Genomic DNA, 20,581 nt, shown 5'->3' on the forward strand with positions numbered 1-20,581 from the left:
CATTCCTGTACCCATTTTTCAGATAAGAAAACTGAGGCTTAATGAGGTTAAGTAACTTTCCTATGGTCATAGCTAGTCATAGCTTGCTTAGGTCTAGAATTCTAACTCAAATAGTCTGTTTCCAAATCTAGTGCTTTGTATCCCCTTCATGTTTTTTATTTTTAACTTTATAGTAGCTGTGAACCTGTCTTATCACTATTATGCTATAACATTTTTCAGAGCAGTTTGCCTTATTAATACTTAAGTCTTCCATAGTACTTTGTCCTATGCATAGTAGTTACTCAGTAAGAATTGCCTTAATAAGGTATTTTAAGTATTTAAAGGGAAATTTTTGAAAGGAAGAAATATACTTTTCTGTGTTATTCCATACGATAAATTTTTGGCTAATCAGGTGAACTTAGAGAAGGTAAATTCCAGTGGGATGTAGTGATGTTCTTACAAACAGAGCTGCCCAATACTGGAATAGCATGTTTTTCAAATAGGGAACTTTCTGCTGAGTCTCAAAGAGTGCCCGGTAGGAAGGATGTTTTAAAAGGGAGCCTTCTTAGAAGGAAGCATTAGACTCTACAACTTCTTCAATTCTGAAGATGCAAACTGGATTACAGAGAATTTGCTAGTGGCTTGATATTCGATTGTCTTATATTCTATTTGCCTTTCAATGATTTTCAGTGTTACAAATTATTCCAAATGCTCAATGTCTGTAACACAGTACTTCTGAATTATATAGCAGGACAAAGATGTAGGGGATATTAAAAATAGGGTATAAAGGGATTCAGTTTTTAGATCTGATTTTCTGTGCCCAGGTTTTAAGCAAGTCAAATATACTTAGGGCCTGTGTTTCTTAATTAGGAAGATAGGAGAACATGGCATTTCTCAGAGACTAGGGATTTCTGAATTTGTTTAAAATAAAATTTTTCTAATAGTCAGTTTTTAACAATCTTTTTTAAAAAGCAGCTTTATTGAGATACAGTTATCATACCATATCATTCATTCAATGAGTATAATTTACTGTGTTTAGTATAGTCAACACAATTTAATTTTAGAACATTTTCTTGCTTAAAGTCCTGAACTGCCAGTAAAATGTTAAATGTCCTTTGTGTCTTCCATATAAAGGCAGAATATAGTCAAACCTGTTAAGTATTTAGAAAGGGGATATATAGCCTGTTCTCACACTGCTATACAGAAGTACCTGAGACCAGATAACTTATAAAGAAAAGACATTTAATTGGTTCAGTGCCTAGTGATTCTACAGGCTATACAGGAAGCATGGCCGAGGAGACCTCAGAAAACTTACAGTCATGGTAGGAGTTGAAGCAGGCGCGTATTACATGGCCAGAGCAGGAGGAAGAGACAGAAGGGGGAGGTGCCACACACTTTTGAATCAGATCTCATGAGAACTCACTATTACAAGAACAACAAGGAGAAAACCTGCCCCCATGATCTAACCACCTCCCACCAGGCCTTACCTCCAACATCAGGGATTAAGACTTGGGTGGGGACAGGAATCCAAACCATATCAGAGGGGAAGGAGGTAAATACATGGGAAACGAGAAAAGCAGCAAAGCTGTCACTAAAAAGGAAGACAGGTGAATGCTGGTATGTCCTGGGCAGGCTGACGACCTACTTAGCACAACTGTACATGTTGAGGATGGCTTTGAAAAAGGAGTCAGATACAAGTTGGCAGCATAGTGTGGGTAATTCCAAGAGAGAAATGATGAGTGCCCAGTGGCTTGCAACTGGAAAAGATCAAGGTTTGAGAGAGGCTGGGAGATACGAAATTGCCTGCTTGACTGAGACCATCTGAGCCAGAACATCATGGAGCACAAGGCAGTTAGGTTAGGGTCAGTTGGTAGACCTTTTAGAAACACATGTAATTTGCTCTGGAAAGTTCAGCCAATCTATAAAGACTTAGTGCATTTGCGAAGTGACAACTCAAGTAAGAAATCAGACAACCATGGTCAAAGCCAGTCTCAAAATTTGCCTAAATTTTAGCCCTCCAAGTTTCGAATTTTGTTTTTATATGAGAATCAGCTTCCAACTGATACCTCTCTGTGTTTTTTAAAGTGTGTTTTTTTCATGCTGTATGTGAATATGGACACTGTATCTCTTTTGTAATCTTAATAATAACCTGGTAAATTTTGTTGTGTTAGGGTTTTGGTTTTATAAGACGTTTCATAATTTTATCTCAACTTGCAAAAGTATGAATTGATTATTTGTTTTTCAACTGCACTGGGAGCCCTCGGCTTCTAAGTATCATTAATATTAGTTATTATCTTTACCCAGTCAGCCAGACTTGAAAGCATCTTTCTCCATTAGAAAGAGGGGCAGAGAATCAATCTGCCAAGTGAAACAAGAGGCTTTGTAAACAAAACTTTTACTATAGAACATTTGAAACTTGATTTCTATGTTTTTAAGTATTTTCAAGTGGTGTACACTTTTTAATTTTTAAAAGTTAATTTTCATGTATTGAAAGTCATGTGGTTAGCTGACTTCTCAAAATATATTTGCATGTTTTATTATTTTTACCCTTACCAAACTGACTCTCGTTGACTGGTGTTACTAATATTTACTAGTTATGTTTGACTTTTGGGCAAATTAAGAACTCTAATCTTGAATGTTTTCTCATTTATAAACTTGAGGATAGTAATATGTATCTCTCCAAGTGATTGAGACAATTACACGGTACAGGGTATCAGCACTGCCCCCTACTCCCATGTAGGAACCAGCTACTCTCAACAATGCAGTAGCTCATAAGTAATACAATCCATTTGTATTAATATCAAAATAAATCAGCAAATTAGTAAATTAAGTAGGATTTGAAATTTGTTTTCTATGCTTGTTAAACCAGAATTTTAAGAAGGTAATCCCTCAGTATGATGATGTTTCATTTGTTTAGGTTCTCTGGATTTTATATTGCTTTCTTTAAGGGGAGTGGAGAGCCCCTATGGATATAGTATCTAATTAATTTTTCCAATTATGTAGGAATCCCCAGCAGGAGAAGCTGTTATTTTACAGATGGTAACAAAGGCAGGTGTGTGAAGTGGCTGGTTAAAATGTATCATAATGCAAGTCATAAAATGAATGTGGAAAAAGAGAGTTGTAAAAAGCAAAAATGTTATAATTCTTTTGAGACAGCCTTTAAATCGTTTTCTTAAGCATCCTTCTTCAGATAAGTTAATCTGCTCTTCCATAAGAATACTTGAGAATAAAATTGAGTAGCCTAAAGGAGTTACTATACATGATTTTCTACTAACTAGAAATAGCTTAGAGAATTGCCTTTAATTTTGGTTCCCAGCTTTAATAGTAGATTTCCTATTGCAGAATTTGTTTTAAAGGGGAACAAATACTTTTAGGAGATTAAGTGTTTAAGAAAATCTCTTTTAAAAATGCTGTATTTAGTTATTAAAGAGTTGATTTATTTTTATTTTGCATTTAGAATACCTTTTCTATTTTCTTCCACTGACCGTATCAATTTTGTTTTGGAGTGGCTAGCCTATTTGGTATTTCTGGTTTAAAAACGAGAATACAAAATTTGATAACAGCTTTTGGGGTTTGGCTGAGTTACAGCTATTTTCTTATATTTTGATTTGTGTGGGGTAAATGCATGTGTGAGAGAGAATAAAAGGGCAGAGTTTAAACGACTGCTCTTGAAGGCAGAGGTTGTCTTAATCATGATGTTCAGACCACATGGGTCAGGACCTAGAAGGCTGTGGGGTAAATATTTTAGCAATAGCTCTTGTAGTCTAACATCAGGTTATTGAAAAAGACTCAGAGAAAAACTACCAATATTATGAACTAACAGGATTGAAATGTGAATGTTGATGCATTCTTTTTGAAAAATAACCTTTTTGTGATTACTATGTGGAAAGCATAATGAAACGTGCCATTGAAGGAAAGGAAGAGGTTAGTGGAAGTCTCAAAGTGAAAAAGCAAGTTGCTTCAAAGAAACTTATGTCAGCTATGGAATAAACTGAATGAATGGATAGAAGAGTAAGGGTGATAAGCAGGTTACCTATATTTTAAACAGTTATTTCATGATGAAGAACATGCTGTGTATGAGGGAAGGCCACATGTAACTTAGGGTAAAACCATTTGGAAGTAACAGTCATTTCCCTACCAAAGTTCTCTCTTTTCTCTCATTTTGTCACTGATGTTTTAGCTTCTGTTAGCTGGCCCTTCTATTCTGTCACCATTTGCACTTTTCCTAGGCTGCCAGTTTAAGATTTGTGTTATAAGCATGTTATATGACTTGCTTGCTTTTTTTTGTAGACACAGATAATGTACAAGTGGATAGAGCCCAAAATCTGCCGGGAGGATCTCACAGATGCTATTAGATTGCCCCCTTCTGGAGAGAAGAAGGATTGTCCACCTTGCAACCCTGGATTTTATAACAATGGATCATCTTCTTGCCATCCCTGTCCTCCTGGAACATTTTCAGATGGAACGAAGGGTACGATGTCAATTGGTCCAATAATTGGACCTTTAGCAAAATAATCTTGTTGGTCTACAGTGACCATTTTCCAAATTGTTTTTATGGAAAGTGGTTACGGAATTTCAGTTTTAGTAGACAAAGATTACAGTCAACTGTAATATTTTAGTTGCAGACAGAGGGCTTGAATATAGCCATGTTGTATACTTACTATCCAGAGTCTTTGAGAGAGAGCATAAAGAGGACTCTGAAGTCAAACTGACTTGCATTTGAATCTACTTCCCCCATGCTACCAATAGTGTGATTTATCCAAGTTGTATAAACCTTTTGAAGCTCAATTTTCTTGTCTGTAGGATGGTGGATAATATCTGGCTCATCATCATTTAGAAGGACATTTAAAAATGTCTTCTTTAGTACTTCTACAGTGGGTACTAAATGCTTGCTAAATATTACTGACGTGATGATGCAAAGTGGCTACATTTAAAAGTGGTTGGAACATGCAATGTTTGATTTTGTGTTCTTGTGTCAGTTTGCTGAGAATGATGGTTTCCAGGTTCATCCATGTCCCTACAAAGGACACAAACTCATCGTTTTTGATGGCTGCATAATATTCCATGGTGTATATGTGCCACATTTTCCCTGTCCAGTCTATCATCGATGGGCATTTGGGTTGGTTCCAGGTCTTTGCTATTGTAAACTGTGCTGCAATGAACATTCGTGTGCATGTGTCCTTATAGTAGAACGATTTATAATCCTTTGGATATATACCCAGTAATGGGATTGCTGGGTCAAATGGAACTTCTATTTCTAGGTCCTTGAGGAATCGCCACACTGTCTTCCACAATGGTTGAACTAATTTACACTCCCACCAACAGTGTAAAAGTGTTCCTATTTCTCCACATCCTCTCCAGCATCTGTTGTCTCCAGATTTTTTAATGATCGCCGTTCTAACTGGCGTGAGATGGTATCTCAATGTAGTTTTGATTTGCATTTCTCTAATGACCAGTGATGATGAGCATTTTTTCATATGTTTGTTGGCCTCATGTACGTCTTCTTTTGTAAAGTATCTGTTCATATCCTTCGCCCATTTTTGAATGGGCTTGTTTGTTTTTTTCTTGTAAATCTGTTTTAGTTCGTTGTAAATTCTGGATATCAGCCCTTTGTCAGATGGGTAGGCTGCAAAAATTTTTTCCCATTCTGTTGGTTGCTGATTCACTCTATTGACTGTTTCTTTTGCCGTGCAGAAGCTGTGGAGTTTGATTAGGTCCCATTTGTCTATTTTGGCTTTTGTTGCCAATGCTTTTGGTGTTTTGCTCATGCAGTCCTTGCCTACGCCTATGTCCTGAATGGTTTTGCCTAGGTTTTCTTCTAGGGTTTTTATGGTGTTAGGTCTTATGTTTAAGTCTTTAATCCATCTGTTGAACAATGGGAACACATGGACACAGGGAGAGGGGAGCACTATACACTGGGGTCTGTTGGGGGGGGAGTGGGGGTGGACAGCGGGAGGTGGGGACTTGGGGAGACATAGCATGGGGAGAAATGCCACATATAGGTGAATGGGAGGAAGGCAGCAAATCACACTGCCACATATGCACCTATGCAACAATCTTGCATGTTTTTCACATGTACCCCAAAACCTAAAATGCAATAAAAAAAAAAGTGGTTGGGAAAGACCCCTCTGTTTTAATTTTGCAAATGTCAGTTTAAATCAGGCTTATTTATAAACCCAGCACTTTCCCAGCCCCTCAACTCCCAATCATTTTTCAACATAGTATTTTGAATTTAAATTAATCAGTTTATAAATAAATGGTATTAATATTTTCTTAAGTTGAATAACCAATAGGAAGAGTGAAATCTTTATTATTCATAAGGTGAAGGAAACTGATTCTAAGGTCACATGCAGGAGAATGTGAACTTGTTTCAGAATTACTCTTCTTATGGAGGGTAATTCAGAATTAGCAGCTACTCCCAGACATGAAGGAAAAAATTATATTTGAAGATTTCATATCTATCCTTTTTCTTTTTCATTTTAGTCAAATATGTGTATGTGTGTATACTATATCTAGAATGTTTTTCTTTCTAGATTTATTTTGAAAATGTTATTACATCCTAAGGGAACTGGTAGTCCAATATCTTTTTTTTCTACTTCTCTCCCTGCTAATTGTAATTGTTTGGAACAGAGGAGAAGAAGTTGTTCAGATGCAGTTTAATTTTAATTGTTGACGCTTCTTGTTTCCTTTAGAATGTAGACCATGTCCAGCAGGAACAGAGCCTGCCCTTGGCTTTGAATATAAATGGTGGAATGTTCTTCCTGGCAACATGAAAACTTCCTGCTTCAATGTTGGGAATTCAAAGTGCGATGGAATGAATGGTAAGTTCAAAATCAGCCTACTTAAGGTATTTCGGCAATAGAGACATCATTCATTCTTGAACTCAGCTTTCTAAAACATGCCAAGTATGGGTATGAGGAACTTTAATCTTACCATTTTGCTACTTGCCCATCTTCTGGTTGTACCATAAAAATAGTAAATGTGGTGTCACAGCCAGATGACATTCATACAAGAACAAACTATTAATTTTGCATTTTTTGAGGGCAGTTTTGAAGTAGATACTGAGTATCATCCTTTATGGGCATAAATGCCAGAAAGATTTACCAAGGAGGGGAATGAAATCTATGTTGTTTACCATTTTAAAGAGTAGTATGATGGCATTTCTGTCTTGATTAGTCTGGCTCAGTATATATGAATTCTACCTATTGAAACTTTGAAAATCTGGCAGAGTTCTACTGGACAGTTGTTGAATTTTATTTGTTCTTACCTTTTAAGTGCTTAGAGGGCTTTGCACTTAGTTGTTCTGCAGTATGTGATGGTTGAATGAATGACAATATCTGTGTATGAATTTTTAAAGTTGATGCTGGGGTAGGTATTATACATGCCAGACCTTTACACTAAAATACATCCTCATCACCTCACTGGCATTTTTTCTCTGCTCACTTTTCTCTATATTATGTTTAATTGTTGTAAACATACATGTGTGCTTTTTAACACATATGTTTTAAATCAATACCTATTCATAAAAAAGGCTTGAGTCATGGGAAGTAAGATGTATACATGAGCACAGAGATTGACAAATAATAGGTCTTTGAATAATGTTAAACAGATGAGTGAAAGGGGAAAAGACAAAGCCTCAATATATATATTAAATTTGAGCTATTCTTCTTTATTGACCAATAATCTCACTTTAAAAAAATTGTCCTCAGGGAGAAGAAGAAAAAGATAATAGCTATTACCTGACCGTGAGGGTTTTTATTCCTAAAATGTCCTATAATTGAATTTTAAGTTGAAGGAATTAAGACCTATTGGAAAAGTAAGATTGGGAAGGCAAGGGTATTGAATATCTCTATAAAAGTATTAATGTGTGTGTGTGTGTGTATATATATGTGTGTATGTGTATGTGTGTGTGTGTGTGTGTGTGTGTTTCACTTACTAGTAAAGATTATCTGAAACTTTAATTTGATCTTATAGAGGACTTACTCAGAGTTTAATTCTGGAAATAACCTGATTTACCCACTTGCTTACTCATTTACTGAGGGCCTATTTTGTATATTTTGCTTAGTTTTCAGCAATGATAAATGATTAATTGAAAAGTGTAAATCTTTGCACTACCAGTGTGTGGTATTGAAATAGTAAGCAGTAATGTAAAAACTACAAGGATAAAAGGTGATGTATATTTTGCGACTGGCTGGTCCAGTAGCCAACCCTGTGAGGAGCAGCATTCACAAGAACAAGAAATGGTGAGGCAATGGGGCAGCCTGTCTCCTGGGATAGTCACCCCCCAGGCATGGTGGATGTGCTGTGACCAACTTGACTGTGTGATTTGGAGTGCTTTGAGATTCACGTAGTCTTGGTTTGATTTTGACACAGTTACAGAACAGGTATGTAGAAGTAAATCTTCATGTACTAAAATTTTGCCTACGAGGAATTCAAAGTTGGAGGCAAGTTACTTTTTATTCATAAAGGTGTTCATTGGGCCTTATCTATAATAACAAAAATTGAAATAATTGAAATATCCAGCAATAGAATAATGTTTACCAAAGTTATATTATGCTAGTGGAATGAAATATTATGCAATGATTATGTGGAAGTTGTACAGAAAACAATTTGGCAATATGTCTCAGAAATATAGAAGGTTCCTATTTTTCAAGACAGAAATACCACTTATGGGGATTTATACCAAGGAAATAGTGTGATGTAAAGAAAAAGTATGCACAAAGATATTAATTTTTGAGTTATAAATTTATAAGAGTGCAAGATAGAAATAAAATTAAATTTTCAATAATAGGGTATGGTTAAATAAAGTTATGATGTAACATTGTTGTTAAAATCAGATGTACAAAGGATTTTCAGTGATTTTTTTAATGATACGTAGTTGTACATATTTTGAGGGTACATGTGATATTTTGATATTTGCATACAATGTGTAATAATCAAATAAGTAATTCAGATATCTGTCATCTCAAACATTATCTTTTTAATGTGGGACATTCTAATTCTTCTAGCTATTTTGAACAACACAAAAAATTACTGCCAACTATAGTCACCCTACTTTATATTGAATGCTAGATTTATTTTGTGTATTTAACTGTATTTTTGTACCCATTAACTAACTGCTCTTTATCTTAGTGGGGGAATATTTTTGATATAATGATTAGAAAAATCAGAAGACAATGCTAATGAAAAAAAAAAGTAGATTATGTAGTAAAAGCTAAGGTATATATTTAAAAAACATACATGAAAAAAATACTAAAAAGAACATTAAAAGGCTATTCTTTGGGGATGGGAGGTTTATGTGAAGTATGAATTACTTTACTTTTAAATTTGGTTTACTGTATTTAATATTCCTTATAGACACTCATTACTTTCAAAATCAGAATAGTAACACAAAATATTGGTTTAAAAATATATTCATCTGACCCAGTAACTCTTTCATTGGTATTCCTTTTTAGAAAAATGTTGAAAATACAGAAGAGTTTTTACAAAAAATATGTTTATTATAGTGTCTATTATATTACTTAATGGTAAAAACAAACCAAATGGTTAAAATGGGTGTGTAATGAACAGTAGGCAAGTCCTGTAGTAGGAGCGATTTGGTGAATTATGCAAATTATATTTAGCTGAATAATAAAATGTTATTTCAGTCATCAACATGTTTATGGAGTATTTATAAATTAAAAGTGCTTATGAAATAATATTAATTTATAAAAGTTTGGTACGAAATGTCATGTATAATAAAAGCTCAATGATGTAGAAACATGTATGCATTGAAGGATAGCGAAAAGAAATACAGCATGTTAATGGTGTTTTTTCTAGGTGATGAAGTTATAAGTAATTTTAGGTTTCAACTTTTAAATTTTTCTTTAAAATTTAAAATTTTTATGATAAATTAAGTATGATTTTTAAAAACAAAATCAAAATATAAAATATACATAGAAACATGGAAAATATGAGATTCACTCTTATGGAAAAAGGAAAATACAAAATTACATATGCCTTTATTAAAGTGTGCATATGGAGAAAGACTAGAAGGAATGTATACAAATTGTAATAGCTATTAGGGTGTTAGGTTAGAAGTAAATGTTTTTGGTTGACACTGTTCCAGATGGTTTTTATGCTTGAGAATGGCACAGTAAAAGGCAGTAACTCATGGGTTTTCTGCTGACTTTCGTATGCCCTGCCTGGTATGAAAAAAATAAAATGTCTGAATTTTTTTATGGTAACATGTCAAAATTATGATATTCTGTGTATATTGGGTTAAATGAAATATATTAGAATTTCACTTATTTCTTTTTACGTTATAAAATGTTGTCTTTAGAACATTTAAACTCACAGATGTGGCTCACATATTTCTCACATTGGACAGCAGTGGTCTATTCCTTAAGGGAGCCCCTGGTTTCCCTTCGAGGCCACTGTCCTCCTGCTTTTCTTGTCCAGGACATTACCCTGTGTGTGTCTGTCCACATACAGCTCTGCTCTCACACTGGCAGTCTGGAGTTCTGAGTCAGGGGTTCAGAGCAGTAGATTCTTTTATTTCTTCTCCCTGGTGTCTTTCCTGCTAAGGGCATCCTGAGTGTTTAATTTCTTAGGGCTCCTGCAACAGAGTGCCACAAACTGGGTGGCTTCAAACAACAGAAAAGTATTATCTCAGAGGCCCATCCTAATGACCTCGTGTTAACTTGATTATATCTGTAGAATCTCTTATTTCCAAATAAGGTCCCATTTACAGGTATTGGGGGTGGGGATTTCAACTTATCTTTTCTGGGAGAATGCAGTCAACCCATAACAAGTGTTCTATTTGGCCAAACCTGTGGCTGGAGTTGCCCCAAAAGTGGCTGGCAGGGGGCTCCCAAAAGGGACTTCCCCAGACTGTCCTGAGATGGGGCCAGTTGGGGTTTCAGCAGAAGCAGCACTGAATACCACTGTGATCAGTCCCAAACGTTTACTAGGGGAACTGACCTACAGAGGGGCCTGTAGCATACCTTGCCGCGGACAGTAAGACAAGGAGTGTTTTACTGAGGTGTATCTGGAACGAGGGGAGTCAGGTTGTAGAGTGTAGATGAGGGTTTGAGGAGTTTGGCTCAAGGCTGTGACTAGTTTCTTTCAGTATTTTGGACAACAACCTAAACAAGTCTGTCAGCGCTTGGGAATGTTGATGGCCCTGGCTTGGGGTCAAGCCTGCAGGTGGTGGAGGGGACATGCAGCTGGCCAGGTCTCAAAGGGGTCAAGATACTCTGTTTCTCAGGACAGAGAAAAAAGTGGAGGACATTGTGGGACTCTCCAACAACAATATTCAAACATGAGAAATGTTTGATTCCTCCTGCGGAGGTATCAGTCCTCCAAACAGCTCTCTTTACCATCCTTGTGCTGCCTTCTTTTCTTTGCCTTCTCTGCTATTCCATCGCTCCTCCTGGCATTTCTGAACACCGGGGGTTGCTCTGAGAGAAACATTTCATAAAGTCCTCTCTTTCTTGGTATAGAATTGCTCCATGTGGGAATATCCATCTGCTTTTTATCCCCATTGCAAGTTTGCAGTCTCTCTAAACCTAAGTGCTTCTCATATTGCTTACACTGCAGTCAAGGGCCTGGTGTCCACCAGGTCAGACTGTTTTATGGCTATTCAACTTAGAATTCTATACCTGCTTATCTCTCCACATGAGATAGCCAAACAAGGGACATTTATGAGTATGTAGATTAGTACATATTATTTTTACGACTAGCTTGCTTGATGTATATTCAACATACCACCTCTGTATAAATTGTTAATTATAACATTTCAAAAATGCCAAGTCAATCTAGCACTGAATCAATCTCTTCCTCAGTTCCTCTCTTATACCTCTTGAAGTAGCAGATACTGATACTTTCTTTTAGAGATGGGAATGCCAGTGCTGAGGTATTGCCATTAATTAATAACCTTGCTGGATGCTATGTTGGAGAGGCTTCTCTTTTCCTCATTTTACTGAGGCCATTTCAATTTAAATTATGTTGATTGCTACTTTGCAGAAGACAGACCTCATAATGGCTCTCTGTGCACAGCTCTATACTGTTGACAGTTGTATGTGTCTGTCTATCTTTCATATTCTACTGACTCCTCAGTGAGGATGGACTTTATATTCTCTTTCTATCCCAGTGCACATCATAGTTCTTGGCACTCAGTAAATGCTAGTTGAATAAATAAGTGAATGAATGCAGAATACAGGTTAAATTAGGGAACAACAATACAGCAGACTATAAGAATGAACCTCAGTCCCAAATCTTTTCTATTAAGTAATTTAAGGTTTCTGTTATGCCCTGGTCACCTGGCTAGGAGTGTTCATCTCAATATATTAAAGTAGATAGAGACCATCCGTTTTTGTTAAAATATAAATCCTGCTTCATTGAGAAAACTGTTGTTAGTTATCTCATTAAGTATCTTTTATTCAAAGTAATGCATTACTTGGTTTCTCCTGGAACATCTATCTCAACATGAAATTTGCAACTGTGATTAAAAATAGGGAATTCATTTGGAATATTTCTAACTTTAAACATAAACACTAATGCTTCTTCTTACTTTTACCTTATTTGAATAGATTGTTGGAAATCATTAATGGAATTTTTATTAATAAAAATGACTTTTACTACTTCTAGGTTGGGAGGTGGCTGGAGATCATATCCAGAGTGGTGCTGGAGGTTCTGACAATGATTACCTGATCTTAAACTTGCATATTCCAGGATTTAAGTAAGGAAAACAAATTGTAATTCTTTTCTATAAGAATCTTCACACCTGTTTTCCCATAGAAATAAAGAAATAGAGGTACTTTATGGGATATATTAATATTGCAAAAATACTTAGTAAATAAGCTATCATGGGGTAATGTATTATATTGAAAAATATCTGTAGAATTGGTGATTGAGAAACTATAAATGTTACATATTCCTTGGATAAAGCTGAAAAATGTAAACACTATTGTGTCCAAATGCTACAGTAACTTGGCTTCTTGAATACTTAATGAAGAGATCAGTCCAAGTTGTTTGCAGGAGTATTTTTTGGTTTATTTATATATTTTTTCTCAATTCTCTCTGTAGGATAGTATGTTAGAAATTTCTGAATCCCATTTCGTTTTAGTTTCCTGTGTTGAAATTACCCAGTAGGAGTCTTTTTCTTTAGGATGGAAGGTATCATTTACAGCAAGAGGTTCAACATATTCCCATGGTTATGTGGACTCCATGTCTACAAAGGGTGTGGGCATGTAGGATTAAGTGAGGAAGGAGTTGTGGGTGAGGGAAGCAGTAGATTAGGGGAAGAGAAGAGCATGGCTTTTAGTTTAATAAAAAGAGTGGCTTAATTTTAATCTAAATTGTATTTAGAACATATTATAAATATTGCCATTTTAATCTGTCAAATAGACCACCAACATCTATGACTGGAGCCACGGGTTCTGAACTAGGAAGAATAACATTTGTCTTTGAGACCCTCTGTTCAGCCGACTGTGTTTTGTACTTCATGGTGGTAAGTGGATGGGCAGCTTTCACAGGCAGTTTTCTAAGCTTAGCATTCTCCTTCAAGTTAAACTTATTTGTGGCAAGTTGGGATAAGAATTCCAGTTTTTTTACTATTCTTAACACCTTTCACAAACATTAAAAAGTACCTGAAGAGGTAATTAAGAATTGTGCGATGTGTTTATCCTCACGGGCAAGGCTAAGCGAGGGAGCTTGGGTGACTGATAGAGGTCAGGGAATATTAATCTGGTAAAAGAAATTCCTTCATAAAAATATGACCAGCAGAATGAAAATTCTCCCCTGATAACCATTCAGCTATTCAAAATATCAGGAAGGAAACAAACATTGTATAAATAAGTAAGGGCAGAAAATAATGGAGATGTAGAACACTGGGAAGAAAGAAACATTTAGACAAAGGACTTTACTATGCTCGTGTCATAATTTTGCCCATTTCTTTTCTAGACTTCATACAAATTTCTACTTTTAGCTTGAGGAAAGTAACACCACGAAATTTGCTAAGACCTTATGTGAGATTTAGAAGGTTGTTGGCTAAGAGTTTAACATTACAATTAAAGTTACATCACAGACCTGCTTTGTTTTTGTTTGTGTTTTTTTTTTCAATGACCTTTCAGTAGATAGTTAACAGTTTATTAACAGTTTCTCCATGATACGCAAAATGTGAGAAGACTTAAACATTTATTTGTGAAACTTATAGGTTAAATGAAGGCAGACTTTTTTTCCTTAAAAAATATCAACTTTGTAGCAGTAAAAGATCATAAATCATCTTCAGTACAGCCATCTGTATCACAAATAGCCCACAAGTCTTCAGTTCTCTCAAGTCTGCCTCCTTATTTCTTTAGTCTGTTCTTCATACTCAGTGCCATTGCTGAAATGGAGACTAGTATTATCTCTTAACTAGACTATTCAGTAGTCTCCTGTACATTCTTCTCATCTCTACTCTTTCATCTATGCTGCTGTCAAAATTATCTTTTTTTCTTTTTTTGAGACAAAGTCTCACTGTCGCCCAGGCTGGAGTGCAGTGGTGCGATTTCGGACCACTACAACCTCTGCCTCCTGAGTTCAAATGATTCTCCTGTCTCAGCCTCCTGAGTAGCTGGGATTACCAGCATGCGCCATCACGTCTAGCTAATTTTTGTATTTTTAGTAGAGATGAGGTTTTACCATGTTGGCCAGGCTGGTCTTGAACTCCTGACCTCAGATGATCCGCCCAGTTTGGCTTTCCAAAGTGCCGGGATTACAGGCTTGAGCCACTGTGCCTGGCCAAAATTATCTTTAAACATAAAAGCAACAGTAGAGGTTGAGCACGGTGGCTCATTTTGTAATTCAGCACTTTGGGAGGCTGAGATGGGTGGAGTACTTGAGCCTAGGTGTTTGAGAGCAGCCTGAGCAACATGGCAAAACCCCATTTCTACAAAAAAGGAAAAACAAATTAGTTTCTGCATGGAGGTGAATCCTAGCTACTTGGGAGGCTGAGGTGGGAGGATTACCTGAGCCCAGGAGGTTGAGGTGACCTCACTGTGGCCTGGGTAGCAGGCCCTGTCTCAAAAACAAAACAAAGAAAACCCCCCAAAATTCAACAGTAGAGGCATGAACAACAAAGCTATCCCTTCCCTTGGTGTTTTTTATGACCTGTAGTAATGTTTCTTAAAGTGTGGCCCCAGACCAGCACCAGCTGGGTCCCCTTGGAAATTGTTAGAAATACACATGTTTGGTTTTCATCTTAGTCTTACTGAATGAGAAACTCTGTGTTCACAGGAATCTGTATTTTAACAAGCATTGAGGGTGGTTCTGAAATATATCAGAATTTGAGAACCAATGGCCTCTGAATACACTTCACATTCCATAACATGATGTCTCCGTGGCTCTTTGTGTTTTTTTCCCAGCCTCTGTTTCCAAACCTGCTTTATGACTCATCTTTCTTTAGTCACCTGAATTTGTTGGTATTAGTGGAATGCTCTGTACATTTTCATTCCCTACCTGTTGACGTTCTAAGCTAGAATGACATTCTTTTGCTGTGAGACATGGATCACCACCCTCAGGGATCTGTCCTGCAAGCCCTGACTTTTGACGGATGAATAAAATATACTTACACATTGAATACAGTGAACAAGTGGGCTAGGGAGAACATCAGCTGCTCTCAGAGGGCGGTTGCGGCTACCTGACCCCTGCTAGCTGATCCTCCTTGCATTTATTCAGTATAGATTTAATAACAAGAGGTTCTAAGTCAACACGCCTGTGGATAACTAACATGGTTAAAAGAGTGGTTTTACGAATGATAAAAGCTTTGGTTCTGGGGCCCATGATAAACACCATTAACAGGTAATCCCCCTTTACCTCCCCTGAAGAGGATCATCCAGCACAAAGTTTACATGAGTAAACAAGCTAGTTAGAGTAGAGACAAAGGAACATGAACAGACTTAACTGGGGAGGCTTCTATGATCCCTAATCTTCACTCTATGACCTAATGCTTTAAGGTAAGAACCGTCTGCCTTCAGCCTGTTCCATTATTACAAGTTAATGGAAACCTTTCAGCCTTCCAAAAGGTTTGAGACTATATCTTAGAACTTTCCCTAATACTTCCCTTAATATTTTGCCCACCACCCGAGTGAATCCCAGCATGCTGTTTTGTCTGGTAAACTCCCATTCTTACTTCAGTGGTAGCTCAAACTTCACCTTTTCTTAGAAGCTCTCTCTTACTTCTTTCAGTCAAGTTAGCCCTCTACAGTGTGCTCCTTAAACCCTTAGAAAAATCCCTGTTTTAATTATGTGAACTTATTTGTGTTTTTGACTCTCACTCAGCAAGTAGGGATCATATGATATTTATTGTGATGAATCAATCCTAGAGCTTTTAGCTTTTAGCACAATCTGCCATTTTCTTTCCTCTTTGTGTGATTTGATTTTCTCACAGAATTTTGGAGATTTCAAACTAAATAATATATAAAAATACCTTGAATATCATGTAGTGCTTCACAAATATAAGGTGGTATTATTTACACTAATGCATTAAATTTCATTTATTATAACCCAAAATGATGATGTTTAATGAAGCACTATCGATATATGTTGAGCTGTTTTTTGGGACTGGCATGTATGATGATTTCATTGTTTGGTTGCATTAGGATTTCTGTAATGTATGATGAGCATTTTCTGTTATTCCTATCTGTGTTGTGAACTCAGGATGTGTCTCTTTGTAGCATATTTGGTTACTTTATCACATGTTTGATTCCTGTGTTATCAAAGGATGAAAAACAAAGAGACTTGTCCTGAGCTCATGAAACCTTATTTCCAGTATCCCAAATAAGTAATGGAAGCCCATCTAAGTTCCTAAGTGATCTATCAGGATTTCTGCCAGAAAAATTAGAAAATTCAGGGTTTAGGCTTGGTTTTCTTTTAATGTAAATTAGATGTGTATTACGTTATCTGGTTGACTTATTAATATTTGCTTTCTGGTCATGTTAATGACAGCATATCATTTGGAATATCACAAATTTGTGTGATTTTAATATTATCTTGAATTTAGTTATGTAAATCAGAAATAAAATATATATTAAACCTTTCGGAATTCAAGTATAAACAAAAGAGGATTGCATGAAGATAAAATAATATTCTGCTTAACCTGCGCTTGGATAAAGTAACCTTGGAACTTGCAAGTATAATTCAGGGGAACTTGGAATTCCTCTTAAGAGCTGCCTATCAGAATCTCTGAAGGAAAAGGATAAAACTTTGGAAGCCTTTCCATTCAATGAGAATCATACAAGTTTATTGTGAGAAGTTTGAGGGGTTACGTTTCCTCTTCTATTTCCAAAGCCTGATCACACACATGAAACAAAAATAATAAAAACAAAAAAACCCAATCCTTACACATGTTAATGATTTGAGACCTCTTTCAAGTTATATGAACAATGAGGTTGATATATTGTGATTACTGAGTGAGCGAGGTGCTTGTGCAGACTTGAAGGCAAGTTTTAAGAGTTCTAAGATTACGTGCTCTGTTTGTAAATAGTCAAACTCTTAACAGGTTTACTTTAAATATGAATACATTTGTAATATATAGATAGGTATATTAATGTTGAGTTTGTGCTTTATTTGAATATATTTTTTCCACCGTGTTTTAGGATATTAATAGAAAAAGTACGAATGTGGTAGAATCATGGGGTGGAACCAAAGAAAAACAAGTTTACACCCATATCATCTTCAAGAATGCAACTTTTACATTCACATGGGCATTCCAGAGAACGAATCAGGGTCAAGATGTAAGTTGCAAGCGCTTTGTTTTTTAAAAACACACTAATGATGCCCCCTTGTGGAGATGCATACAAGGAGATTACTACTCAAATGTGGAAGAAAATACTTTGCTTTTTGAAAAATACAGAATCAATAATCTGGTTATGGAGTGAATGTAATAAAAATGGTAATTTTTTATTTTTTGAGAGTAAGAATGTATGGAATACAATAACAATGTGTCTTTGAATTGTTCTGCACTCTGAACAAATATAGTTGCTGGAAACTTACGAGAAGGAAAATCTAATTTTGCAGTTTTCTAAAAATAACTTGTTTTTAAAGCTTTCTGAGGCTTTGTGAAAATGAGCAACTTTCTTCCTCTTCATCTGAGTCATCTGATGTTTATCTAGGAGCCATTAACTAGTGTTGTTTTATTTTTTTGTTACAGTAATATTTCCTTTTATAGCCTGAAGAATGTATATGTACATACCATTGGGTTAACACACAGAATCATTTCCTTTCTTTTACTTTCCCTACCAGAATAGACGTATTTCTCCCCCAAGTAAATTCCATTGTACCATATGTTTCAATAGTAGCAGGATTTATTTTGTGGATCTCCATATATATAACCTTCCCAAGGTGAGAACAAGATAAACCACTTGTTCAAAAGTGGCCGTGATGCTATGGTGGCAAATGTATGTCGTTTTCTCTTCTTCTCTTCAGGCTTTCAGTGGGGAACCAATCTCCCAGATTGTACCTGACTCCAGTTATTCCTTATGAATGTTCACATTACCATCCTGTGGGGGCATGAACATGCTATGGAACCTTTCCTTGCCTTCCATTTATCTTTGTCCTAGACAAAAAGCATTAAGTAGTCTGGGGTAATAGTGCTCTGTACTGACAGAGTGACACCCATTGCTTGATGAAAACCAGACCTTAAAGTGATCCAGAGTTACAAGAAGGAAAAACATACTAAGACCCAGGTTTTTGCTCTTTAGTCCACATCTTTTCTGTAGAAACCAGAGTATGTTTATTAGGGAAAGGACTCGAGAAGGAAAGGAAGACTTAATGAAATGGTGTGATTGCATAGATTTAACACAGTGTTTGTGTGTGACCAGAGGTCCTAGTCTTGCAAGATTTTGTAATTCCCATTCCAAGGCATTTCTACCCTGCCATACTTTCAATATCCTGTTGTATCATTTGCTTTAGGCTTATATGTGAAGAAACAATGATGAGAGATAAAAACTGTTCCTCTCTTAAACTGTACTAGTTCTTCTTGATATGAAGTCTATAGATGCATCCTAATTTATACCAATTGTGACAGATCTCACAGTAATTGTGGTAAAACTCCTGGAACTCTATTACTGTGGAAATTAGTTTCTAGTGTCAAGATTTAAGATTTTTTAAAAGAAGAACCAAATAGCAGTGATATTAATCTATTGTCGCTTACAAACTATTTAGGCTGGAACACTCTATTTAGTTATTTTGATGATATCAACATAAGACATAATCTGGCTGTACAACTAAGCCCCAAGGCAGAAGTCATTACTTTCTGCTCTTTTTTTAGAATAGACGGTTCATCAATGACATGGTGAAGATTTATTCTATCACAGCCACTAATGCAGTTGATGGGGTGGCGTCCTCATGCCGTGCCTGTGCCCTCGGCTCTGAACAGTCGGGTTCATCATGTGTCCCCTGCCCTCCAGGACACTACATTGAAAAAGAAACCAACCAGTGCAAGGAATGTCCACCTGACACCTACCTGTCCATACATCAGGTCTACGGCAAAGAGGCTTGTATTCCATGTGGGCCTGGGAGTAAAAGCAGTCAGGTAAGTGGGTCTGCATTTTAGGTGTCCCCATGAAAGTACATTTTAATAGAGAAATGCAAGGTTCTCCTTAATGTTTATCTGGGAGCTATGAGGTTGTTATTTATTCTGAAATAAGACTTTCTACTTACCATTTCTGTTTTCTCCCCTCTTGCATTTATTAAACACTTACTGTATGCCATGAAAGTACTAGTTACTGGGGACATAAAATATTAAGAGAAACTCCCAAATAAGAATGCTTTTCCAAAATATTAAAACTGATTTCTTGTGTATTGTTTGGGTACAGCAAATAAACTACCTATCTATAGGCTGGCTATAGCAGCCATCTGGGAACAACTAGTGTTTCTTATAACATTTTAATGGCAAAGATTGATGCCATATTATGAGTGAAGGACAAAGCAGTTTTACTGTCTGTTTAAATTTACATACAAAATTTTGGCTATTTCTCAAAATACCTTTCTACAAGAAACAAGCTGGAGGATAACTTTACTCTGTCCTTAAAAACTTCTGAATTTTCTGAACATTGCCTAGAAAAAAAATCTATTTAGAGTTTAGAAATTCTTTATATTAATATGGTAAAGTATACTATAACTAAGGTTAAATTACTGAAATAGTTTTTACACCTAGAACTTCTTTTCTGAAACACATTTTAGTAGCAGCTAATATTTTCTTTCCTGCTATATTGTTTCTTTATCTTTAATCAAAGGACCGTTCGGTTTGCTATAGTGACTGCTTTTTCTACCATGAAAAAGAAAATCAGAGTTTGCACTATGACTTTAGCAACCTCAGCAGCGTGGGCTCGTTAATGAATGGCCCCAGCTTCACCTCCAAAGGAACAAAATACTTCCACTTTTTCAATATCAGTTTATGTGGGCATGAGGTGAGTTCTGGCTGTCAAGGTGAGATGGAGCTATATTTCAGCTCTGATTGAGTTGATATTTTCTGTGTTAATGAACCAAAAAATTCTCTATGGATATTAACAACCAAGTGTCAGAAACTGAGCTTTTATTGCTTAGATCCTCTATTGCCTCCTGGAATCTTGTCAGATTT

The 20,581-nt window shown here is 36.1% G+C and overlaps 1 protein-coding gene across 3 annotated transcripts in view; it reads left to right on the plus strand.

The window, feature by feature from the left end:
• ELAPOR2 (endosome-lysosome associated apoptosis and autophagy regulator family member 2) overlaps positions 1-20,581 on the plus strand; it is a 96,735-nt gene that overhangs the window by 40,447 nt on the left and 35,707 nt on the right. For all 3 annotated transcript variants that reach the window (XM_064380438.1, XM_064380437.1, XM_064380436.1), the window contains 7 exons: positions 4,270-4,450; positions 6,672-6,800; positions 12,610-12,700; positions 13,369-13,471; positions 17,598-17,735; positions 19,271-19,534; positions 20,238-20,411. In XM_064380438.1, the coding sequence (XP_064236508.1) occupies positions 4,270-4,450; positions 6,672-6,800; positions 12,610-12,700; positions 13,369-13,471; positions 17,598-17,735; positions 19,271-19,534; positions 20,238-20,411 (1,080 nt within the window). The remainder of the gene's footprint in view (positions 1-4,269; positions 4,451-6,671; positions 6,801-12,609; positions 12,701-13,368; positions 13,472-17,597; positions 17,736-19,270; positions 19,535-20,237; positions 20,412-20,581) is intronic.

Source organism: Aotus nancymaae, unplaced genomic scaffold (genome assembly GCF_030222135.1).
Source record: "Aotus nancymaae isolate 86718 unplaced genomic scaffold, 86718_ANA_hifiasm-v0.15.2.pri h1tg000025l, whole genome shotgun sequence".
NCBI classification, from domain to species: Eukaryota; Metazoa; Chordata; class Mammalia; order Primates; family Aotidae; genus Aotus; species Aotus nancymaae.